At 43.8% G+C, this 14,175-nt stretch overlaps 1 protein-coding gene across 1 annotated transcript in view; it reads right to left on the bottom strand.

The window, feature by feature from the left end:
- Positions 1-14,175, bottom strand: part of Mboat1 (membrane bound glycerophospholipid O-acyltransferase 1) — a 108,582-nt gene that overhangs the window by 41,475 nt on the left and 52,932 nt on the right. Inside the window, exons 2-4 of the mRNA XM_048428124.3 lie at positions 9,870-10,015; positions 8,875-8,952; positions 685-780 (exon numbers count right to left, since the gene is read on the bottom strand). Coding sequence (XP_048284081.1) covers positions 685-780; positions 8,875-8,952; positions 9,870-10,015 — 320 coding nt within the window. The remainder of the gene's footprint in view (positions 1-684; positions 781-8,874; positions 8,953-9,869; positions 10,016-14,175) is intronic.

Genomic DNA, 14,175 nt, shown 5'->3' with positions numbered 1-14,175 from the left:
AAGAGAATATCTCCATAATACCCAGCTGGAGGGCATTTTCTTAATTACTGATTGATGTTGGAGGGTCCAGTCCCTCATGAGTGGTACCACTCCTGGACTGGTAATCCTGGGTTCTATAAAAAAGCAGGCCGAGCAAGCCATGTTGAGCAAGCCAGTAAGCAGCACCCATGCATGGCTTCAGCATCAGTTCCTGCCTCCAGGTTCCTGCCCTGCTTGAATTCCTGTCCCGACTTCTTTTGAGGATGAACTGTGATTTGATAGTGTACGCTGAATAAACCCTCTTCTTCCCAACCTGCCTTTTGGTCACGGTGTTTTATCACAGCAATAAAAACCCTAACTAGGACAGGAAGCTGAGTAAATACTTTAGGTTTTGTGGGCCATGTGTATAACTACTCTACCCTGCCATTGTACAAGAGCGGCTGCAGACAAGCAATATTCACACACCCAACAGGGTTCAAATAAGACTAAGGAAAATGGGAGGGGACGAGGTTCCTCTGACCTTCTCACAATGGATAGAGATAGCAGCTGTACAGAACAAGTAAATTTTTCACCTCATTCTCATTAGCACAGTATCTCATAGTGATTTAGCTGGTCATGATAATCCTTAACCTGTACTTGGTGTTTATAGACCCTGAGAGACTTAGTCATCAGTCAGACATGTCCCTCTCCAATTAAGATACTCACCCAGAAAAATCTGTAGTGAGGATTCCATAGTGGAAGATGTATATCCGGCTGATGTGGCATATCGTAAGGTAGCCCATGGCTACAAAAAAGGAATACCTGAAACACAAAACACAACGGACCAGATTAATGTGTGTGACAGTAAGGTGCTCCGTAAATGTTCTCTTAGCCCTCTCTCTCACCCTCTGCGAGTGACTGGTCGCAAAGCCTTGAAAGTTCCAGCTACATCCTAGTCCTTCCCATCTCCCCTTTCTACTCCTCTGAGTCCTTCATCCTTTCTATCTCCAGACTACAGCTTTGACAGCAAAAGATTTCAACTGGAACAGCTTTACAAACTGCAAACCCCTGCATTCTTCCTCTAGCTGTTCTGGATTAACTGGCACCAGGTACACGTGGGCATGTTCTTGGTCTCCTTCTCAGCGCAAACCGTTACGTTCGTATGGTGAGCGCTACTAAACACATCTCTCTTCCATGTGCTCAGGACCCCCTACCCACCCCTCAGATATCTATTACCAGTTATTCCTGAGCAACTCCCCTGTGTTTGTCAGAGATATGGCACAGGTGATAGGACATATGATCTAGCAATGCACCCTGTGGCATGCACACTGAGAGACATTTGCATACATATGTATTCTTACCGACTTGCAATTTTAAATACATACGATAATATGGACAATGGAAAGAATGTCCCCAAATGTGTATGTCAAAAACCCTACCCTCTATTGCGATGGTATCAGATGCTGAGGCTTTTGGGAAATGATTACATCATAAGGATAGAGCCCTAGTGATTGGGATCAGTATCTTTATAAAAGGAATGCTTCTGTGCCCATTGTGGGGGCACACAACTGTAATCCCAGCGCACAAGGGGTTCAGGCAGGAGGATTAGAAGTTCAAAGGCATCCTCAGGTACACAGGAAATTTGAGGCAAATCTTGGAAAGCCAGAGGGATATCCAGAGAGCTTTCTCATAAAGGACTATAAGAAGACAGATGCTCACTAGAAGTCCAAAGCTGGTTAGAATCTGGCTTTTGTCCTCCAGAGATACGACAGACTAATTTCTGTCTTTTGGAAGCCATCTAGCTAGCCAAGATAGAAGATTTTGTTGCCAGCCTAAGCAGACTAAGACACTCTGATGAGTGTCTCCCTTTCTTGACTGTATGTTCCATGGAAGCACAAACGTCCCGTAGTGCTTGTTAGCCAAATCCACCTACTCTGTGTTAATTGTACAAATAAGTTCATGAGCAGTACTTTTCTTTAAAGAGTTCAATGAACCCACTATCAAGTCAAATTAGAACCCCTGACCACAGCAAGCAAGGGGCATCCCACTCTGAGCTCTCCTCCACTGCTGTAGGCTCATCTCCAGCTGTGGTCCATGTCTATTTGATCCTCGATGACACTGGCCTGCCCATGGTCCACAACCGCATCTTGTTTTCAGATCAAAGGCCTTTCTGTATGACACTCCTTAGGCCTGCCACTCCTTCCTCCATCCTACAGCCCATCTGGAAACTGCCCGGTTTTCAGGCAAGGCTCAGCTCCAATGTTCCCTCTCCACTATCACTTGCTCAGACATCCTCCCTGCTTGATCTTGGTTGTGAACCTGGCTGGATTTAAAACTGCTGAGGAAATAAACATTTGAACGTATCTGTGAGGGTATTTCCAGGGAAAGATTAGCCCTCAGCGTGGGTGGCAATTCCAACAGGTATACAGATATAAAATCTAAAGAGAAAGCAGCATGTGTACACCTACTTTTGTTCTTTCTTTTCTTTGTAGATTTACTAATTTCACTTTATATGTATGAATGTTTTGTCAACATTCACCAGTGAATGCACCAAGTGTGCACAGTCGCCACAGAGGCCAAAAGAGGGCATCAGATTCTCTGGAACTGGCATTACAGACAGGTGTGAGCCAGCAGGTGGGTGTTGGGAATTGAACCTGGGTCGTCTGGAAAAGCAGCCAGTGCTCTTAACTGCTGAGCCATCTCTCCAGCCCTAGCTGCTTATTCCTGAGCATGGACAGCTATCATCAGATTGCAGCTTCTCCAGCCTTCCACTGGGCTCAGCACCCAAGCAGCTTCAGTGCCGGATTATGACGTCTGAGGTGTCTAAATTCCTGGACTAAGCAACTACAAGGTTCTCTGCCTTCCCATCAGATAGCCACTGTTGTGCTACTTAGCCGCTATCATTTAAGCCAATCTAATAAAGCCCCTTTATTACATGTGTCTGTCTGTCTTTCTGTCTGTCTTCCTCTCTTTCTCCCCACACTGTGTGTGTGTGTGTGTGTGTGTGTGTGTGTGTGTGTGTGTGTTTAGGAGGGTCTCACCATGTAACTTTGTAACTGTGGCTGGCCTGGATCTCACTCCATGTAGACTAGGTTGGCCTGGAACTCATAGATCTACTTGCCTTTGTTTCTGCCTTCCAAGTGTTGGGATTAAAGGCATACACCATCATGTCTGGATATATACGCATATTCTATTGATCTTGCTTCTCTAGAGCATCCTATCTATTACACCACCTTTGTTCCCCAAGCCCAGCATAAAACACTGCTCAGTTGCTTGTATTCTTCTAGTACAGAACACTAATAAATTAAAATTATCCACATGGACATCTGCTTCCCCAACTCTCTGGAACCCGGAGCATCCCAGCCCTTAGCCTGACACATAAATGCACTGATTCAGGGTAGGGAGAACATCATGACTATTAGAAGAAATGGATACACTTAACATTTTAAATGTCTCAGGAAACCAACAGGTAGAGACATAAATCCGAAAGCTGTAACTTCTAACGTAGGTCATAAACCAGGAGAGATGAATATTCTGGGATTAAATTGTACCGAAACTCACATGTTCACATTAAAATAACTCATGAAATCCAGGTCAGTCCAGGGAGTAGTCAAGTAAGGACAATAGCCAGAGAGCAAGCACAGAGAGTTCACTAAAGCATTGCACGGCATTAGCTTCTCTTTCATCTTAGTTACGGAGGACTGTATGGCAGCTGAGGGGCAGTGGGCGGGCATTTGCCTACTGCGCACAAAGACCAGAGCTGCTACTCAGCGTCACCAAAAAGAAGAAAGGAAAACCGTGAGAGTTAAGTGGGCTTAACCAAAAAGTTCCAGGTCTGAAACATTCTAAAATGAAAAATACCCACCATTTAAAAAAAAAAAAAAGAAGAAAGAAAAGAACGAGTATCATGTCAGCCCTCAAAAAGATTCAGATGGCAAAACATTTCCAATCTTAAGGCTTCAAATTCAATAATTCATGCCACTGTGGCCTGTGCTCATATTCCAAAACCGTAAAGCCTTCAAACCTGGAAACGCTTCTTTCCAAAATATTTTCAATAAAGAATAATCAGTCTACTTCATCCAAAAATGCTTCCCTTACCTCGGATCCCATCTAACATAAAGAGTTGACAAAGCCAATGGCCAAGAACACAGGCCCTGAGACGCGAGAAGTGTGTGTTGGGGGGGGGGGGAGCCTTACTGCCTCTGGCTTCCACTCCCTTTCTCCAGACAGTTCATGAGCTCAAGGCAGAAGTACAAAGCAGATTCTACAGACAACAGATTCTGCCAGAACCAGGTCAACTATAGTTGCACCTGTTTCTTGCCTGGCTTATAAGGCAAACAGACTCAATCAGTGGTTGTCATTAAACCACAGCTGTCAATGACAGGGATAAGTACTGAATCATAATACAACAGGGCATTCTTGCACTGACTCGACCTAAATTCCCGTGTGGTGTCGAAAACATATTTTGTGAATACAAAATAATAGGAGTTCAAAATCCGTGGAATGAGATATTGGCAGGGTGGCTATTTTTGGAAAAAGGAGTGTGGCAGAGATTGGGACAGGACACTTAGTAATGTTCTCTTATTGACCTGGCTGGGTATGATGTTCTCTTTATAAAAAAAAAATCAGTTACTTACATAAGCATTCATTACCTCGACTAAAAAGACAAAATCAAATCTATATCCTACACACTTGTTTTAGAAAGACTGTTAGAAATGATGAAATCAAATACCAACCGATATATTAATCATTTATGTATTGAGAATAATGGAATGCATTGAAAAGAGCTTAGTCTAGGATATAGCACAAAGCAAGATCTCCAAAATCAACCAACTACATCACCAGTCGTTACATAAGGCTTCCATCCTGGAAGAGATGAAGCGGAATCTGCAGCTGGTCTCAGCACAGCAAGCTGATGTCTGTGCTGCCTGCCTAATACTGAGACTTGGGATGGAAACAGAGGTGGTACCCTAAGAACTCTCTAAGAAAACATCCTGAGGAGCAGCTAGGCCAGAAGTGAGTTCCTTGCGGACAGCAGACAACGCTCACTACCTCTCTGGATCTCTTCTGAGTCATAAGAGGGAACTCCCAACACTAGACCTGAAAAGGATAACAATTCAGACGGGATCGGGAAATCGTAGTCTTCAGAATCTGGATTCAACGGAAGCAGGAAGATGGCTCAGAGGGTAAGGATGGCATGAAGACCCAAGTTCCAAATCCCAGCGCCCATGTCAAAAGCTGGTCATGGCTGTTCTTGCCTGTAACCCTGGCAGACTGGGGGGTGGGTAAGAGAGACAGACAGATCCTAGCTTTCTGGACAGCCAGCCTAGACAAAAGCAGTGAACTCCCGGTTTCATTGAGAGACAGTGTCTCAAGTCAGTGAGGTGTCCAGCAACAGAGAAGGACATCAGGACATCTGACACTCTACGCTGATCTCTGAATGCATGCTAAGCACATCCGTGCATGTACCATACGTATACACCTACCTACACACATGCACACACATGGGGGATTCATAATCATTCAGAAATAATCACACAACTTTTTTCTAATTAAAAAACCCTGTCTTGAAAAAAAAAAAAGAAAAAGAAAAAGAAAAAGAAAAAGAAAAGAACTGTCATTCACACTATGACAAATACCACACCTCATGGGAGCTGGGGAAAGCTAACTGCAGAGAGGCTAACCCACCTGTCCGGATTTCACATTTCCTAGCCTGCTTCTCTGAAACAGCTAAGAGCAAAACAACTTTGGGACATGATTTAAGTGACATGGAGCTCTTCCGCTGGGAACTGGACCACTCCCTACTTCTGCAAACTGGCAACCATTCAAGCAAACAGAAAGAGGAAGAACAAGTTTGGGCATCTTCCATAGCAGAGGCTTCTGCTACCGACCACAAAATTGCTATGGTGAAAATCATTGTGTGCTGTGAACCATTCAGCTCCGCCCAGGTTGGAATGTCCCAATCCCCCACTCTAATTCCCAGACTCTAGGGCGGACCCTGGAGACTTAGGCCTGCCATGGAACAAGGGCTCACATAAGTATTCGACCCTCTAAAACCCAGAAGGCACCCCATCAGTGTCCTGTCAGCACGAGGAAGAGCTGACAGATTGCCGTAGTAACTGGTGAAGTCCCATCCCTGTTCAAGATGCTATTGGGAGGTCCCCAATGGAGTGATGCTGGCATGTCAGCGACACACACATGGCAGGCTGTGTGCTCAGGAAGAGCTGACTAACACAAAATAGAATCCATGGGGGATTTCGTGTTATGCTTGTTGATTTCTGTGTCATGTTTTGTTTGTTTATTTGTTTAAGAAAAAGAATGTGAAGTAAGGAGGGTGGGAACAGGGACCTGGGAGGAGCTAGGAGGAGAAGAATATGACTGTAAAGTATACAGAAATTATTAAAATAAAAAAGAAAAGGAAAGGGCTGGAGAGATGGCTCAGCGGTTAAGAGCATTGCCTGCTCTTCCAAAGGTCCTGAGTTCAATTCCCAGCAACCACACAGTGGCTCACAACCATCTGTAACGAGGTCTGGTGCCCTCTTCTGGCCTGCAGGCAGAATATTGTATATAAAATAAATAAATATAAAAAAAAAGAAAAGGAAAGAAAAGACAATGTGACAAAATGGGGGGGATATGTTATAAAATGTAACATTATTACTAGACATTTAATTCAGTGGTTCTCAATCTGTGGGTCGTGACCCCTTGGGGGAGTCAAATGACCATTTCACAGAGCTTACCTAAGACCACGGGTATTTACATTATGATTCATAAGGGTAGCAAAATGACAGTTATAAAGTAGCAATGAAAGCAACTTTATGGTTGGGGTCACCACAACTGTGTTAAAGGGTCTCAGCATTAGAAAGATTGAGAACCACTGATTTAATCATTGTTCAAATCCACGTTTAAGAAGACAAGAAATCTCAACCCCTCCACACACCATGACTTCTTTTTAAAAGGCTTTTTATAAGCATTATACACATTGTGCAAAGCATTTACCAAACTCATCCTTTTCAAATTAGTGAAACGAACTTCTCAGGGTTCTTCTAGAAGGAACGACACTATCTTTTAGAGGAAAGCACGGAGGAGAGAGGGCTTAGAAATCACATTTCCACAGTTCATTTGGATACCGGGTTGGAAGACTAGAAAGTTTAAAGCATGTAAAAAGACTTTCCTCTGAAAACAAAAAAAAAATATTGTAACTATAAAATTATATATTGAAAAGTTACATGTCAGTGTTTCTAAGAAGTATGGTCCCGACCTTACTAATCAAGAGCTTCAGGAAGCCAGACCGGGGTGGGTGGGGGCTTTTCAGAGAAGCCAGGAACAAAGAAACAGCAAATGCAACTACTGACGACGTTTTGTCTTCTTTTGCCTTTTTCCAGGACAGGGTTTCTCTGTGTAGCTCTGGCTGTCCTGGAACTTGCCTTGTAGACCAGGCTGGCCTCGAACTCAGAAATTCACTTGCCTCTGTCTCCCGAATGCTGGAATTCAAGTCATGTGCCACCACTGCCTGGCCTGTAAGTATCTTTTCAAAGCACCCTGGCCATTACTGTTGTAAGTATTTACTGAGCCTTCACTGCTGCGTGGCCCGAGAATCATTCTAAATGCTGAAAATGCAACATAAGCAAGATAAAAGACTTTGGAGTCACAAAAGACACTAGTGGCTGAGGAGATGGCTCAGCAGTAAAGATCACTGGAGGCTCTGACAGAGACGGATTCCCAGCATCGCTGTCATGGGGTTTATATACGTGTAACCCCAGTTCCGGGAGATCCAGGGCCCTCCTCAGGAACCTGTACACACGCAGGGCCCATAAACTCATGCAGGCACATGCATACATATAAACAAAAATAAATTCTTAAAGATTTGCTATATTTTTATTTGCGCACACGTGTGTGAGTGTATGCACGTGAATGTAGGCGTTCATGGAGGCCAGAAACTGGGTTCTCTGAAGTTAGAGTTACAAGCAGTTGTGAGCCATCACACTTGGATTCTAGAAACTGAACTTGGGTCCTCTGGAGGAGCAGCAATATTCTTAGTCAGTGATCCTTCTTTCTAGTCCCAAAAATAATTTTTTAATAAAAGAAAATAATTTTTAATAAAAGAAAATAACTTTTTAATAAGATACAAGGAAAGGGGAGGAGGCAAGATATATGTGTGTGTGTGTGTGTATGTATATGTATATGTATATGTAACTTCCTAGTGCCCACGAAACACAGAAATCAACACTGAGTTTTCAAACAGACCACAGGAAAGACAGACACACATTGTAAAACATACTCCACCAGTCTACCTGCTGATCATGTGATCACACAGACTTCAAGGAAGAATTGAACTACTTCTGTGCCTTGAAAGCAAACATCATGGCACAACTTAGCTCTTCCTCATTGAACAGTTCTCTAGTATACTACACGTTTACATATTCAAAGTATACAATTAATGAGTCTCGATTTACGCAAACACTCGGAACACTGTACCGAATCTGAGAATGGACTTGGCCTCAGCCCTGCACATTTACACACACTTCTGAAGAGCGTGACCCTTGCCCCATCTCCTGGCGCCACTCCACACCACAGATTAGCTTGAATTTTCTAAAACCGGGCAGCTTCCTTCATTCTGAGATTTATTCTGAGATGCAAACATGGCATTCTGTCTCTCCAGAGTGTCTTCCTTTCCACAGCTGCATCACGCACCAATGCGGTGAATGCCTAAGTTTGCTCAGCTTGAGGCTGCCAGATAAGTGGATAAACCTTCTTTCAGCTGCATCCTTTTTTGGTACAGCCTTTTCTGAAGATTCCCTTCCACCCTCTTCTGCCATCCTGGAGACACTCAGATGCATCACGCAAGGGGAATAAGCAAAACACGTTTCCCCCAGAAGGTCACAGAATTCCACACACTGCTCGATCTCAGGATCTTACCTGTGGATACTGGATACACTTGCGGTGGCCATGACTCCATAACCCAGCAACACCAACACAAAGAGATGTACAGCATACCTTTAAGATACAAGGAAAGGGGAGGCAAGACACTGAGAACAGTTTATACTGACCTACCCACTGGATACCCTACCCCTAACCATTGCAAAGAGCAATTCATGCAAAGACATAAGTCCCAGTGTTGTTCTATGGAATCAAAACACTATTATCTCAGAAGACTCTGGGAAACCTGGACGCAGCTTGCAGTTGCAGCCCTAGGAATGTCCAGAATGCATAAGTGAGTAGGTCTTTTCTTGTCTTTTTTTTTTTTTTTTAATACAGTGGTCGACTCAAAAGATGCATCCTTCCCCAATGGTTTGTGCCAGGATTCAAGCAGTATCCTGGTTCCTCCACCAAACTCACACATTTCCTTTAAGAGACACTGCTAGAAATAGTAGTCTCTAAGGCCTGCACCCTAAGAAGTGTCGCTCCCTAGGTATTTGCCATCTTTGGGTGTTAGGAGGTGTCTACACTAAGATTTAGAGAATGACTCTTAGAGAATGACTCATGTCCCTAATCCCTGTACTGAAACCTTTGGACTAACACCAGGTCTCTAACAGCAAGACAAGAAACACAGCAACATCAGTAAAGATTAGGGAGAGGTCCCCTAATCTTAGGAAGAACTAAACCTTATAGCATTTCATCTACATGACTCAAGGAGGTTTTAGAGGTCTAATCTTAAGAGAAAAAAAAAACAGACAGCTCTGACTTTCAATGGTTAGCCTCTTTGTTGGTTCCAGTCTATAACACGAATGAAGGTTCCCATGACGCCCCCTTTAGTTTACATTAATGTATCTACAACAGACACCATCTCACCAATCTTTTGGTGAGATAAAATACAGGAGGTATTTTATAATGCCATAGATTTCTCACAAAGAATACCATCACAAAACATCCAAGTGACAAATGACATTAGAATTTATAAGGTTTATACTCACCAGCCAAAACAAAACACAACGAAATAAATGCCCAAAATGGTGGCCAATGCATGACGGACCTCGGGGCTGGCTTTACCAGGATGTAAGTAGATTCTAAACCAGAAAGCAGCAGACAAAGCGAAGAGCTGGCAAGCCACAAAGTTAACCTGTGGAGACAGATAACAAAGACCCCTTCAGTGCTTTGCCTATGGATAAATTTGGCTTTTGACTTTTCAGATGTCTGTTCCAAGACGCCTCTGAAACAAAAAATTGTCCCCCCTGAGCTGAGTATTTGGAGAAGGAAGGGATGAGCAACGGAAGAAGAATGCTGCCTTGACATGGTGCAATTAATCCAGGGCTGGGGAGATGGCTTGGAGGTTAGTACTTCTTCAGTTCCCGGCACACATAAAGGAGATCTTAGCCATCCAAAATTCCATTTCCACAGGATCTTCTGGCCTCCTTGGGTACCATATATGCATGTGGTGTACAGACATACATGCAGGCAAAAGACTCATATACAAAAAAAAAAACACTAAAATAAAGAAGTGATAAACCCACAGAGTCTCTTCTTAAGCCCCTTCAAACTTAGAAATGATCTCCTTCCCAAGGAAGGAAATTTTAGTGTCTAAGTTATTGGTTCTCAACTTTCTAATGCTGCGACACTTTAATACAGTCCTCATGCTGTGGTGATCCTCAACCATAAAATTATTTTCGTTGCTACTTTATAACTGTAATTTTGTTCATGTTGTGAATCATAATGTAAATATCTGATATGCAGACTATCTGATCTGTGACCCCGAAGGGTTCATGACCCATAGATTGAGAACTACTGCTCTAAGGAGACAGGAAGTCTGCTGACTGGGTTTCCTTTCCTGACTTTCAACACTTCCCTAAAAGGAAGAGTATATTGTCTGACGCACCCTTGTGCGTGGTTTAAATGCAACACCCCCCCCCCCACAGGCTGATGTGTTGGAACATTTGAGTCCTGTAGTAGGAGACTGTTTTTTCATTTCCTGACTGCTCAGATCCGAATATTCACACAGAAACTTTATTAATTACAACACTGTCTGGCCAGTGACTCAGGCATATTTTTAGCTAGCTCTTACATCTTGAATTAACCCATTTCTATTCATCTATGTATTCACACGAAGCTGTGGCTTACTGGTAAGGATCCAGTGTCTGTCTCCTTCGGTAGGTAGCTACCTGGGCTCTGACTCTGCCTACTCTCTCTATATATCTGTGTTGGGATTTCCCGCTTGGCTCTACAAAGCCATTGGCTGAAACAAGCTTTTTCATCAACCAATAAAAACAACCCATTTACAGGAGGACATCCCACATCAGAGTCCACAACTGGTGATGCTATTTTTTTGAAGGTTGTTGTGTTGCTGGTAGGTAGGGCCTCACTAGAGGAAGTACGTCACGGGGAGGCCAAGGCAGGAAGATGAGGAGTTCAAGGTCATCATCTCTGGTTGCATATATGAGTTCAAGGACATCCTGGGCTATATATGCAAATCAGGGAAGGAAGACAGAGAAGTAGGGAGGGAGAAAAATATTCCTCAATTTCTATAGGAAAGATCTGCTAATTTTTGAAAAAGAACAAACATGTATCTTTGCATTTTAAACTTACGGGTAATCTAACTCCAAACATGTTGAGGAGTCCAACCATCATCAAAAGCTGGAAAAGTAATGGAAACCCTTCAGAGTACTGAGGATGAAAATCAGATCAAGGCACTTGTAGAAAGCAGTAAGTTAAAAAAAGAAAAAAAAGATTGAAGACATTTAAACATGAATAAAACCACAAGACTTCATCAGCATTTTTCCAAGACTCAATGTGGGGCAGCAGTTACTGAAATTCATTAGCTTTTTACTGGGGGAGTGGGAGGGAGAGAGAGGGGGAGGGGAAAGACAGAGGGAGAGGAGAGGAGGAGAGGGAAGGGAGCAAGGAGAGAAGGAAGGGGGGCATCAGCTGCACTCCTGCTCACTCTGGTTTCTCAATGGAAAACAGTAGTACTTTAGATCCCTTAGAGAAGCCACTTTCAGAGAGTTCCATCCCATCTTTAATGACAACCGCACTGTTTCCTCTGTGTGTAAAAGGTTGTGTCTCACCACACACCCAAACACACCTGTTCCCTTGGGCTCCACCCTTACCTGAGAAGACCCAGAGAAGAGGACTTTAGAAGTCTACTGTGCAAGCTTTGATCCTATCTTTTATCTAGGCTAAAGGAACAGCTGCCATGCATGCAGACAAAGTAGAGTGAGAAGCGGGGGTAGTAGACCCCTCTTGTAATCCCAGCAGAGGGGAGGCTGAGGCAGGAGGATTCTAGTTCAAGGGCAGCCTCAGAGTACACAGTGAGATTTTTGTCTAAAAAAAATTAAAAGTTAAGTGTGTATATGTGTGTGTTTAGCACACATTGCTTCCTCTCAGCCCAGTGACCAGTCCACAAGCACAGTAGGGTGTACTTACTCAGGGGAGTGCCCACAGTAGGGCGTATTTACTCAGGAGAATGCCCACAGTAGGGCGTATTTACTCAGGAGAGTGCCCACAGTAGGGCGTATTTACTCGGGAGAGTGCCCACAGAGGAATTTGCTCTATCCTTTCTGTTTGGCCAAGAACTGTCAAGCACTTATACATGAGGAATAATTCAGAGAGAATACAGTAGTATTATTTGGCAGCATAGCCCTCAGGGCAGTAGCAATAACACTACCTGGAAACCAGTTAGAAAGGCACCTTCTCCGGCACCCCAGATCTACTGAGTCAGGCACTTTAGGAGCAAGATCCAGTAACACACATCTGTGCCCCTCTCTACCCCAGCACAATCCACTCTGAGACAAGACTATGAAAGGGAAAAAAGCTTTCAATGAGCTAAATAATCAATGACTCAGCCTAGACAGGCACAATGGTGTATACTTAGAATCCCAGCATTTGTAAGGTAGAGGCAGGAGGATTATGACAACTTTGAATCCAGGCTAGGTTATGCACTATTCTTCAGTCCAGCCAAGCTACAGAGCGGGACCTTGTCTCAAACTCAAACTAAAAAAAAAAGAGAGAGAAAGAAGAAAAAGAAAGAAAGAGAGAGAGAGAGAGAGAGAGAGAGAGAGAGAGAGAGAGAGAAAGAACACAGGCTAAAAGAGATTGTAAAGGATTGTCTGGACTGACTGACAAAGATTCCTTACTGCCCAAGCTTCAGTGAGGTTCCTGCATCTTCTAGATCCATACCTAGTGCTAGTAAGGGCCACACCCCACCCCTCCTGATCACCCTTAGCGCCTGATCAGCCAGGCCCCTGCTCCATCACCTAGGGTCGTCTTTGAACTAAAGAAGTTAATGCATATGAGTGCTTGAAACAATGCGTGCACTCTCTAGTAGTCTACAGTCCCCAACTTAACATGTGCAGAGGTTGAACACAGATGAATTCACCAAATCTCTTAGGGCTATTTCCACCTGACATCCCCAACCCTCTCCCTGCTTCCTCTGTACCCAGTCTCTCTCCCATCCAACATTCACACGGTACCCAAGTCACCTTCGTCCTTTCCTCTTGTACAAAGAGGCAATATGGCCCTGAACCTAATCATTCACTGGGCTTCCAGCTTCTAAGCTGAGTTTTATAAACCTACAGCAGAGGCAGACTTGAAAGTCAAGGAAGTTTCCAGAAAGGGAACTGGAAAGGAGATAAGTGGTTTTTTTTTTCCTTTTCATTGTAAAAACTTGTCTTCGTGAAAAGCATTCAACATATGCCAAATCCCCAAAGATTAAACTCCACCTCTTAGAGGAAGCATGTATAAAAAATATGCGGGCATGCATCATGATACTGTTTTATTAAATCCTCCACATTTACAAGGAACACTGGTCACTGGCAGGATATTTCTTTTCCCAGTGCTGCGGCCTCCAGAGGCATGCCGGGGGCTGCAGGGTCATTCCTGAATTCCAACAGCTCTGTCCCCACAATTACAGCATTGTGTGATCCCCACTGTACAAAGATGAAGTAGAGGGCAGCTGTTTTGTTGATCAGATTCCCAAACCCAAGCTAGGTTGGCATGACTCAGATCCAGCCCAAGCTCAATTTCCACAGCCTTTACAAGATTTCAAGCCCAAGCTCAATTTCCACAGCCTTTACAAGATTTCAAAGTCACTTGGAGGCAATCAAACACCCCCCCCCCCCCCATGTGTGTATTCTTATCCTACCCGCCCAGGGTGTGCTGTGCTGAGCTTTCCAAACGTGGCTCATAAATGACCTCTGCTTCTCTCACATTCTACCTACCAGAAAGCTGTTGTTTGGGGATTTCTCATGACCTTCATAGCTTCCAACTAAAAACAAACTGTGTCAAGAC

This window comes from Myodes glareolus, chromosome 14 (genome assembly GCF_982192425.1).
Source record: "Myodes glareolus chromosome 14, mMyoGla1.1, whole genome shotgun sequence".
In the NCBI taxonomy this organism is placed as follows: domain Eukaryota; kingdom Metazoa; phylum Chordata; class Mammalia; order Rodentia; family Cricetidae; genus Myodes; species Myodes glareolus.
This window is presented reverse-complemented; position numbering and strand designations above follow the sequence as displayed.